Source organism: Mastomys coucha, unplaced genomic scaffold, assembly GCF_008632895.1.
Source record: "Mastomys coucha isolate ucsf_1 unplaced genomic scaffold, UCSF_Mcou_1 pScaffold13, whole genome shotgun sequence".
NCBI lineage: Eukaryota > Metazoa > Chordata > Mammalia > Rodentia > Muridae > Mastomys > Mastomys coucha.
Window position 1 is genome coordinate 7,065,864 of NW_022196895.1, and position 11,571 is coordinate 7,077,434.

The 11,571-nt window shown below is 38.5% G+C and overlaps 1 protein-coding gene across 4 annotated transcripts in view; it reads left to right on the forward strand.

Annotated features, from left to right (window-relative positions):
• Positions 1–11,571, forward strand: part of Greb1l (GREB1 like retinoic acid receptor coactivator) — a 265,485-nt gene that overhangs the window by 168,701 nt on the left and 85,213 nt on the right. For all 4 annotated transcript variants that reach the window (XM_031364954.1, XM_031364953.1, XM_031364956.1 and 1 more), the window contains one exon: positions 2,200–2,325. In XM_031364954.1, coding sequence (XP_031220814.1) covers positions 2,200–2,325 — 126 coding nt within the window. The remainder of the gene's footprint in view (positions 1–2,199; positions 2,326–11,571) is intronic.

Genomic DNA, 11,571 nt, shown 5'->3' on the forward strand with positions numbered 1-11,571 from the left:
TTCTTTGATGCTGAGAATTTTTTCTCCATAGAATAATTGTCTTTATCATTCTTGCCAACACGAGAGTTTTACCTGACTTTGGGGTCACAGAATAAATCCAAATTACAGTAGCACATTTGTCTCTGAATCCTCTATCATAATTACTTTGGCTGCATTTGAGGTGGTACTCACTATATAATGCCACAAGAAATGGTGTTGCCTGTCCCAAGCCATCGCCATTAGAGATTAAGTCTTGAAAGCACTGAATCGTAAGAATATCATTCACAGCTCTTTATCCTGGCAAAGTCTACAGAATTCTCCCTCTAGAAAGTCTTCTTGAATACCAGAAATCGTAGTTAAAGAGCAAAAAGACCAAGGCAAGAATCATTTCTTTACCTTTCAACTTTTCCTTTAGCTTTTGTTTTCTTTGCATAAATACACTTGACTTCTTGGTGCCCAAGAGTTCATGATCCTAGTGAAGAATAGCATTTTCATATTGCTTGATTGATAATTGATTGATGTGTGTGTGTGTGTGTGTGTTCATGTGTGTGCTACCATGACACGTGTGGAAGCCAGACGACAAGCCTGTAGGAATCTGTTGTCTCCCTTTGTTGTGTGGGTTCCAGTAGGAATCTGTTGTCTCCCTTTGTTGTGTGGGTTCCAGGAGCTGAGTCCTGGTGGTCAGCACTTTTACCCTCTGAGCCACCTTACTTGGCCATCTTTTTTTTTGTCTTTTAAATACTGTTATTCACATGTTCATTTTTTTTCTTTTTTTATTAGATATTTTCTTTATTTACATGTCATATAATTTCTCCTTTCCCAGTTTCCCCTCCAAAAAAAAAACCAACAACCAAAAGAACAAACCCCTGTTGCCTCCCCCCTCCCCCTGCTTGCCACCCCACCCTCTCACACTTATTGGCCCTGGCATTCCCCTACACTAGGGCACAGAACCTTCACAGGGCCAAGGACCTCTCCTCCCATTGATGATCGACTTTGCAATCCTCTTACTATACACATGCTACCAGAACAATCAGTCCCACCATGTATAGTCCTTAGTTGGTGGTTGAGTCCCTGGGAGCTCTGAGGATACTAGTTAGCCATTTTTTAAAGTGGTCTCATATTTATAGCAGATTTTCTTTTGGAACTGAAATTATATACTTATTTATATAAAACCACATAATATCAATACACATCTATGCACATAATATGCATAAGATGAAATTAAACTTCATGCCAAAATACAATCACTCTTTTCAGAAAGCTGCTCTTTCAGTCCTTGCATATGCCACGTTACCATGGAAACTTTCCTTAGGACCCTTAGCACCCTGCTACAACCGTTTACATTTCTACTTCACACACTACTTTGTGAGACCAGCAATCGTATAATTTAGTTGGAACCTGGTGACCGAGCGACTGTCACAGGGTCAGTACACAGTACAGTTAGAGTCACATCGGAGCCTCAGTACTATCACTTAATGCAAAACTTGCCATTGTATTATCAATAGTCATTTTGGGTACCACTTACCTGTTTCCTTTAATAAGAACTAATAATAATAATTTCCTTCTAATTTGTCTCTTCTTATCTATACAGTTTTTAGTTTTCTTATGTATGAATATTTATTAAGATTGAGTGGAAATGTCTGAAAGCAGCCTAGGTGGCTTCAAAGTTACTGTCATACATTTAAATAAACTAGGAACAAGAAGTTACCTGTGGGCTGGAGTGATGGCTCAGCGGGTAAGAGCACTGACTGCTCTTCCAGAGGTCCTGAGTTCAAATCCCAGCAACCACATGGTGGCTCACAACCATCTGTAATGGGATCTGCTGCCCTCTTCCGGTGTGTCTGAAGACAGCTACAGTATACTCATATACATAAAATAAATAAATCTTAAAAAAAAAAAAAAGGTTACCTGGCATCTAAAAAGCTTAATATTTTTATAAATTGACATTTTACCCTTTATTTTGCCCACAAAACTAGTAAAACTGTGTTGATTATTGGTATTTTTGTGTGGGAACTAATCCGTGGGCCATCAAACTGATTGTTCTTTGCCTTGAGCACAACTTAGGGAGACTGTTGTTCACTAGTCTGGACAGGGCTGTAACAAAGCTGCTGCCATTCAAGAAGCAAAAACTTGTTTCACTGAATCTTATGGATTGTGTCCCCATTGCCTGCTAAAATAGAAACTAGCTTCTTCATATCGTGTGCTTTTAACCCCTTCTAGAATGTAGAAGCCGACAATCCTCTGCTCTTTGCCACTCCACTAAGCCTATTTCTTCAGTGTCATCATCAGCTGTGGCCCCAGAAAATGGAACAGCTAACGGATACAAAGCAGGCTTCACGGCAACAGGTAGGAAGCAATTTGATATCGTAAGGACAGGTGTATATTTAATGAAGCATCTTTAAACTTTCTTAGCTGGCTTGAGTGAGATGTTTTCAGATAAAATACTCTCTATTATTAGGATGCAGTTTGAGCTACTATTAGAATTAGAATTAGAGTTAGCCAGTGTTGAGATGGTAAGTCTTTGGAGGACCAGGACTTAAGTCTCAGTGATCTGACCAATATTAGACAGAGAATGGAGAAAAGAACTAACAGGTGGAGGAAAATTTAGGCTAAGCACAGGATGGGATGCCAGGGGACTCAGATGTAGAGAGTATGTAGAAATCAGATACCACAGGCTGTGTGGGGTAGCACATACTGGGGACACACTCATGACGAGTAGAATCCTAGGTAGAGCTGTGTTTAACCCCTAAGGTAACCCTAATCCATCAGAGTTCAGGGAATCCCATAGAAGAGGAGACCCAAAGAGCACAAGAGACAGAGGGATCAAAGACACGAAGGAAACAAGGTTTCTAAAAGAAAAAAAAAAAAAGAAAATCAGAAACAAACAACAGAAACCCTGAGCTAACTGGAGAGAATAGCAGACTAGCTGGTATAAAACAGGCTCGTGGGTAGACTGGTACCACCATGGATGAATCCAGGGTCTAGTTTTTAATGCCAAAAGACAGAAGCTCTGGTACAAACATCTAGATAAAAGTCTTTTTTTTTTAAGTTTAAATTCTTTTTTTTAATTAGATATTTTATTATTTACATGTCATATGATATCTCCTTTCCCAGTTTTCCCTCTGAAAAAAAAAGGAAAAAAAGAAAGTAATAATAATAATAATAATAATAATAATAATAATAATCCCTGTTCCCTTCCCTCTCCCCCTGCTCACCAACCCACCCTCTCCCACTTCCTGGCCCTGGCATTCCCCTACACTGGGCCATAGAACCTTCACAGGACCAAGGGCCTCTCCTTCCATTGATGGCCGGTTAGGCCATTCTCTGCTATACACATGCTGCTGGAGCCATGAGTCCCTAGATAAAAATCTTAATGCTTGAAACCTCTAGTATATTATCAAACCTGGACACCAGAATGGGTGGCTGATTCGATGGTGGACTGGCTACAAGGACAGCTTCCTAAAAACTCATCTATTATACACCACTAGCCAGGACCTGAGGTCCCGGTAAGCCTTCAGGCAGAACAAAATGGCCCATGCTGAAGGCTGATTATTTGAGAAAATTACTCAAGAGTAACATAACTGGGTCTTAGGCAATAATAAAAGTACTCTAAGAGAGTATATGAATTATTTTTCAGTTCCCTTGTCTGTATTCTTAGCCATCTGATATGTAATTTCATATGTGCTAACCATTGTCTGCTTCATCACGGGTTAAAAATAAAACCAAAAAACACAAAAACTAGGGAGTCTCCTTTAGCAATGTACCATGCTACTTTCGAATTTCATGTGAGCCTGGGAAATTATTTACTAAGTTGAAGTATTAGAGTATGTCAACAAGTATAATGAGGCCATAGCAAAATCTGGCTGAACCTGAAGAACCATGTTTCTGATCCTGAGCAACATTTAACCTCTCAGGATATTTAGATAGAGGCTACTACCTAAGACAACAGACCATTCCTTTCTAAAATACATGAACATCATGTCACTAGCTATTCGGGAAAGAAAAAAGTTGGTATTTGGCTCTTGGCATTGAAAGACCAACCTTCATTATATCAGCAGTATGCCTGCATAGCTATCCTAGAATATTATTTTAGTTATTTGATGGGTTTTATGGAATGTTATCTTGCCTTAGACCTTGGAGATAGTAAAATGAAAAATTAAAACTATAGCGTTAAAAATTAACATTTACTTCCTCCTAATAAATGTACATAAAGTGTTCATTACATTCTAAGAACCTTATCAGATGTCGTGAGGCAGGGTTCCAGTATTTGACTAACAACCCCCATGATTTAGAACCACTCGTAGAAGGGATTAAAAAACAATAAACCATGCTGGCTTTTCTACAAGGTAGGCTAGATGTATAAATAACAAGTTGTTCCCTGGAAATATTAAAATGTCATAAGCGCTGATATAATATTAATTAATCGTACCAGGAAATATGTTTTGAAAACATTTTTTGTTGTTCTGAAAGAAGAAATCAGTCTTTTGCAAAGATTTGGGCTTTAGTCAAGGATCCTCTGGTGTCCTGGAAGCAAGGAAGAGAGAGAAGGGTCACGGTGGCCAAATGTTATTTCAGTATTCCTGGGTAGAGGGCAAGTGATAACTTGACCCTGAGATTCACGCTTAGCAGATGTAGGTGCAACCCAGATAGTTTACTAGAAGACAACAGTCTTCTATAAGGTGTCCTATGGAAGACTTGCATAGTGACCCATTTACATGTATAGATACACCAACCATTATTCCTTCCAACACAGACTGGCTAGAGCAGGCTGTAAGGATTTCAGGTTAACATTATGATAAACATTAGGTATAAATTGTTTTTCTGATTCATTAAGATTCACCTATTGATAGATGATTGGACTGCTGGTTGTCAGGGTTTCTTAGCCTGAACTGTGAGTACATATTGTGCAAGGGTTAATTTATTACCCACATGGCTCTGTCTTGAGTCCCACCCACCAAGCTTTGGCTGTTCCAACTTGCACTACTCATCCCCACATATCTCATACAACATTTTGTGTCATTGGTTATTTAGATTCTAGTCACCAATCCCAGTGGATTATTTCACCATCAAAGGTGGCTATGTCTTCAGTTATCTACATCCTACGCATCTGTCTCCCACACATATACACTGTTTTAATCGGGACAAGAATTCAGGAACAGATAAAGAGACACTTTCTAACCAACAGTCTTAAAATATCTAACTTTCTTCTAAAAACTTTGCTGTTATAACTCTTGAAGTTAAGCCAAGTAGCCAAGTTAATTTTGTGAATGGTATAAGATTCTAAGTTGGTACTTTATATGTGGCTTTCCAGTTGCTCCAGACCATTTTATTTAAGATAGAAAAGGTTTATTTTAGTTTATGGCTTTTAAGGCCTTAGTCTATGGTTGCTTGGCCCCATATGGCTATACAGAATACCACAGCAGTAGGAATAGGTGGACAATAATCACCCATGAGCCCCTCTAAAATCAAAAATAAATTACATACTTTAAACTTTCAGTGAGAGAACACAGAGAGAACATTCCTATTCCAAAAGGGAAGAATCAGACCATGAGAAAAAAAAGTCAAAAAAAAACAAAAAGATTGAGACACAATAAGGCAAACACCAGATCCTGCAGCTCCAAGTCTGATCATGTAAGCACCGGCAGGTTTATGCAACCCTGCCCTATGGCCTTGGCTTTTACAAGCTGTATGGCTTCTGTCATGGATTGGGTCCACCTTGCTTTCAGCTTTCTTTATCAAATATTCTTTATGTTTGGCTTGCTAATATCCTTGAGTCTCTATTGCAGCCATGGATTTTTACCCTCATAATTTTATATAACATTATCTCAGAAGCTTCTCGCAGGGAATCCAAACCTGCTATCCATTGCCTAGACCCACAGACTGCTATCCACTGCCTAGACCCACGGACTGCTATCCACTGCCTAGACCCACAGGCTGCTATCCACTGCCTAGACCCACAGGCTGCTATCCACTGCCTAGACCCACGGGCTGCTATCCACTGCCTAGACCCATGGGCTTTTCTCTAGGATCTTAGAAACTACTATGACCACAGCAACCCTTGTATTCTTTTTTTATATAAATTATATACATCAAATATAATTTATGTTAATATATTATAAATATAAATATACTTATAAATATAAATCATATGGATTAAATATTAATTATATACTTTAAATTAAAATTATATACATTAAATATAAATTATACAGTATAAATGTCAATTATATGCATCTAAAATAAATTATATCCCTGAATATGATTTCTATATGTTAGGCTTACATTATATACAGAGAGTAGAAATCATATAATTAAATATTAATTATTTTTATTATATTCAACAATATATATTTTTATACCAATCATAAAATTGGTAGACATATTATTAAATGAAAGTAAATAGATAAAGTCTTTTTGCTTGCTTGTTTGTTTTGTTTTTAGTAGAACTTGAAATCTTGGCTCTTACTGTGGTACAAGCCCAATATAAGAACAGTTTTTAGACATTGGAGTTCACTGTAATAAGGCTGTACTTCAATGACCCTCACATCACCAAAGGATTTTACCTCCATCGTAGCTAAGCTGAGAGTTGACAGTTCTGCACCAAGAAATGAATTGTAGGCTCGATTTTTGGGTACAGATTTCCTGCTATGGTCAAAGCTATTTGACTTGAGTGAGTGACTTCATTCTCAGCCCACAGAGAACAGGTTACATTCATGTAAGAATGAGTGTGGCTTGCAGGGTGGCGCAGACATTAGGTGAGGGTCTGGTTCACTGACTGTGATGATTTTGAAAAGCATTCTTCTCAGAGAAAGAGTAACTTATAAAGTCCTCTTCTTCAAAATTGATACAATAGTTATAAATATCAAGCAAAGCATTCATTCTCACTCTTTGTTGTTCTCTTACAAGCTACCTCCCAAATTAATTGTCTACATTTCTTTTAGCTGTATAAATAATTTTGAAATATGTAAGCTGATCTGAAAACCATAATATAGTATAAAAACATCAAATGAACAATCCTACTAATAGAGAGACTGGGATAGGAGAAGCATGATTTCAAGACCATTATGTGGTACACAGCAAGACACTCATGTACAAACAAGCAGAAAGTGTAAATGGATTGTACAATATTGGACCTATTTCTCCAACTACCAAATTAAAGGGACCACTGGATGAAAGCAAACAAATTTCCAATTACTCATATTTTTGAATTTCAATTGATTAGGATATGTTGGTAATATTAATTTTCATATTAAGAGATATTAAGGAAAAGTGATTGTTACTTCCTGTTATTTTTTTTTTTTGCTAGAGGTAGGATTATGTTTGTGTGGGTTTGTTGAAAGATTACTTTTTTGCTTCTTCTAGGATATAGTTTCACTCCTTGTGTTGGTGTTTTCCATCTATTAACCTTTGTAGGACTGGATTCGTGGAAAGATATTATGTAGATTTGGTTTTGTCATGGAATATCTTGTTTTCTCCATCTATGGTAATTGAGAGTTTTGCTGAGTATAGTAGTCTGGGCTGGCACTTGTGTTCTTGTAGGGTCTGTATGACATCTGCCCAGGATCTTCTAGCTTTCATAGTCTGTGGCGAGAAATCTGGTCTAATTCTGATAGGCTTGATTTATATGTTACTTGCCTTTTTTCCCTTACTGCTTTTAAAATTCTTTGTTTAGTGCATTTGGTGTTTTTATTATTATATGATGGGAGGAATTTCTTTTCTGGTCCAGTCTATTTGGAGTTCTGTAGACTTCTTGTATGTTCATGGGCATCTCTTTCTTTAGGTTAGGGAAGTTTTCTTCTATAATTTTGTTGAAGATATTTATTGGCCCTTTAAGTTGGGAGTCTTCACTCTCTTCTATACCTATTATCCTTAGGTTTGGTCTTATTGTGCCCTGGATTTCCTGGATGTTTTGGGTTAGGAGCTTTTTGCTTTTTGCATTTTCTTTGACTGTTGTGTCAATGTTTTCTATGGTATCTTCTGCCCCAGAGATTCTCTCTTCTATCTCTTGCATTCTGTTGGTGATGCTTGCATCTATGACTCCTGATTTCTTTCCTGTCACAGACTGGGTTGTTTCAGGAACCCCTTGTTTCATGAGGTGATAAAAGTTTTGGTCTGGTGGGCAAAGAATTTGGCGAGTGACAAACAGAAAACGACACAAGGAAGTGTGGTATCTGAGTGCAATTTGTACAAAGTAGAAATCAGGCTTATATAGTATATAGAAAACAGGACAAACGACAGAAGACCCGTAGGCAGGAGACGGCTACATTAAGGTTAGTGAGAACAAGCAGCCAGGTGCAAGGTAGAGGAGCAGTGGTGTCCTTCTTCTTGAGCTATTTTGGTTGCCTTAAGATAAATTTTCTGGGTCTGTCTGAGGCAAGTAGCTGAAGGTCATATACTAATATTTTTTGGCTGTAACATAGATAATTAGTGACAGAAGCCCTATAACTTCTCTCTGATAGTAAAACAATTTTGTCTTGTGTGGGACTGCTTTGATAATAAGTGCCTAACTGCTAGCACTAACTCTTGAGACACCCTGTCTGGTAAGACAGCTTCTTAGTAAAAATTCCAAGCTAATTATAGCTAGGAAATCAATTAGGATTATTGAAACACTGTGAAGGCCAGGAAATAATGTTTAATCTTAGTTTTAGCTACTAACGAAATATTTCTTAGGGTACCTTTATGCCTGAATAAAGAAAGCACACAGATCTCTCCACAGACTTTAGCAGAGACCAATTTGAAACACACCTGAGCTAGGAGATGTCAGCGACTGACTACCTCAAGAGACTGACTCCTTTTGAAGTGTATGCCTCAGGTCCATTATCAGGGTTTTAGGCCTGTCACATAGACACAACTGAAGTAGACAAGTTCTGTGTGGTACTTTCCTAGGTTTTATATCTCCAGGGTTGTCTCTCTTTCTGATTTCTTTATTGTTTCTATTTCCATTTTTAGAATCTGGATAGTTTTGTTCATTTCCTTCACCTATTTGATTGTGTTTTCCTATAGTTCTTGTTTTTTTTGTTGTTGTTGTTGTTTTGTTCTGTTTTTGTTTTTTTCGAGACAGGGTTTCTCTGTGTAGCCTTGGCTGTCCTGGAACTCTGTAGACCAGGCTGGCCTCTAACTCAGAAATCCACCTGTCTCTGCCTCCCAAGTGCTGGGATCAAAGGTGTGCGCCACCACCGCCTGACTTTCCTGTAGTTCTTTAAGGGATTTTTGTGTTTCCTCTTGAAGGGCTTCTAGCTGTTTACCTGTGTTCTCCTGTATTTCTTTGAGGGTGCTATTTATGTCTTTCTTAAAGTCCTGTGTCATCATCATGAGAAGTGATTTTATATCTGAATCTTGCTTTTCCAGTGTGATGGTGTGTCCAGGACTTGCTATGGTGGGAGAATTGGGTTCTGATGATGCCAAGTAGCCTTGGTTTGTGTTGTTTACTTTCCTATGCTTAATCCCCCCACACACACACACCATCTGGTTATCTCTAGTGCTACCTGCCCTTGCTAAATCTGACTGGAGCCTGTCCTTCCTGTGATTCTGGTTGTGTCAGAACTCCTCAGAGTCAAGCTGTCTCTGTGATCCTGGGATTCTGGGATCCTGGGATCCTGGGATCCTGAGAACCTGAGATCCTGGGTGTGTCAGAGCTCCTGGGAGTCAAACTGCCTCTGTGATCCTGAGATCCTGGTGTGACCAAGCTCCTGAGATCCTGGGATCCTGGGATCCTGGGAATGTTAGAACACCTGGGAGTGGAAGTTCCTCTTGAACCCTTGTATTCTTTTTTGTTGTTGCTGTTTTTTGTTTGTTTGTTTGTTTTCTGAGACAGGGTTTCTCTGTGTAGCCCAGGCTTTCTTGGAACTCACTCTGTAGACCAGGCTGGCCTCAAACTCAGAGATCCACCTACCTCTGCCTGCCAAGTGCTGGGATTAAAGGCATGCTCACCACCACTGCCTGGCCAAACCCTTGTATCCTCTGAGCTCCCACTATAGCCATTCACAGAACTCTCCTTACAATATTCCAGGGCCTCTTAGCCCAAATCCCCAAATTTGCTTTTCTGTCTATACCAGTACCTGAAAGATGTATATTAGCCCTGGGATGTGTACCATTTTTCCAAATGAAGATAATGTGTTTATCTACCACTATGCCAAAGATGAGCTACTTAAGGCCTGCTAAAACCAATAATGGAATAACGTTAACAAAAATTCTGTCAGGTAGGCTATTGTATGACTTTGTAGGATGGCTCAGTTTTGTCTCCATGGGCCATTTCTCCATGAAAACATACTGTATATGATTACATATATGTTATATGATTGATTTGGCATAAAAATGAGTGTATATATATATATATATATATGAGTGGATATATATATATATATATCCAAGTGCTTTCCTACTTGGGAAATGTAGCCCAGTTGTAGCTCACTTGCTTTACATGTATGGAGTCCTGGATTTGATCCCCAGACTCACAATAAACCAAAGCATTTTCTTCAGTTTTTTTCTTTCTGATTTTAAATAACTGATACATTTACATGAACCTGAAAAAAATGTCTCATGAAGTCATCCCTGTCATTGTAGTCAGAGATGCTGGCTGTGAACTGAGACATCCTTCTCTGTGAGCCACTGTAGTAGTAACTTCTTACTGTTGTAGCTCATGTTTTACAGAAGTCAGGATAATTCCAGACTAGAGCCTTGCCGCAGTGTCAGCCAAGCATGACAAACATATGATGAAGATAGGTGGACTTAGCACAGGGATAGACACACTGGAGTAGAGAGGGAAGGCCAGAACTGATGCAGATCACACATGTGCATTTCAGCTGAGCAGTGCAGCTTGCTGATCAGTGGAACCTTTCTGTAAACGGTACCCAGAAATTAGACATCTTATATAGAAGTGGAACTGATTCCCTCTTTTATTCTACATATTTAAAAATCCCACGTAGATAGAATAAGATATAAATGTAAAAACTGTATGGAGCCTTTAGAAGATATTTAAAATAAGATTGCAGATCTAGGAAGCATGTCTCAAAAGTAGAAATATGAAGTGTTGATTGTAAAAGAAAAGACTCACGTTTCTTTTCACTATATTAAAATCATAATTTTGTGTTATTAAAAGAACAAGAATAAAAACAAAAAACATAAATTAGGAAGCAATAAGAATATATAAATATGTAAAAATTAATAGAGAGCTAGTTTCAAAGAAAAATGGCACGTTTGAACTAATAAGAAAAAGACAAATCAATATGAAGATATGAGAAATTATGTTAGTAGGTGCCTCATAAAACAAGAAACCTGAATAGTTCACAAACAAATGGAAAGATAATTATCCACTGTGGTAATTAGGAATACTACATTAAAAACAGAAGAAACTGCAGGACATGGGGGTGCTTGCGTTTGATCCCGGCATTCCGAAGGCAGAGACAGGTGGATCTCTTGAGTTCAAAGCCAGCCTGTTCTACAGAATGAGTTCCAGGACAGCCAAGGCTGCACATAGAAACAGATCTGGGAACAAAGGAAAGAGGACAGAAGAGAAGAGGAGAGGAGAGGACAGGGGAGGAGAGGGGAAGGGAAGGGAGAGGGGAAGGGAGAGGAGAGAGGAGAGGACAGGGG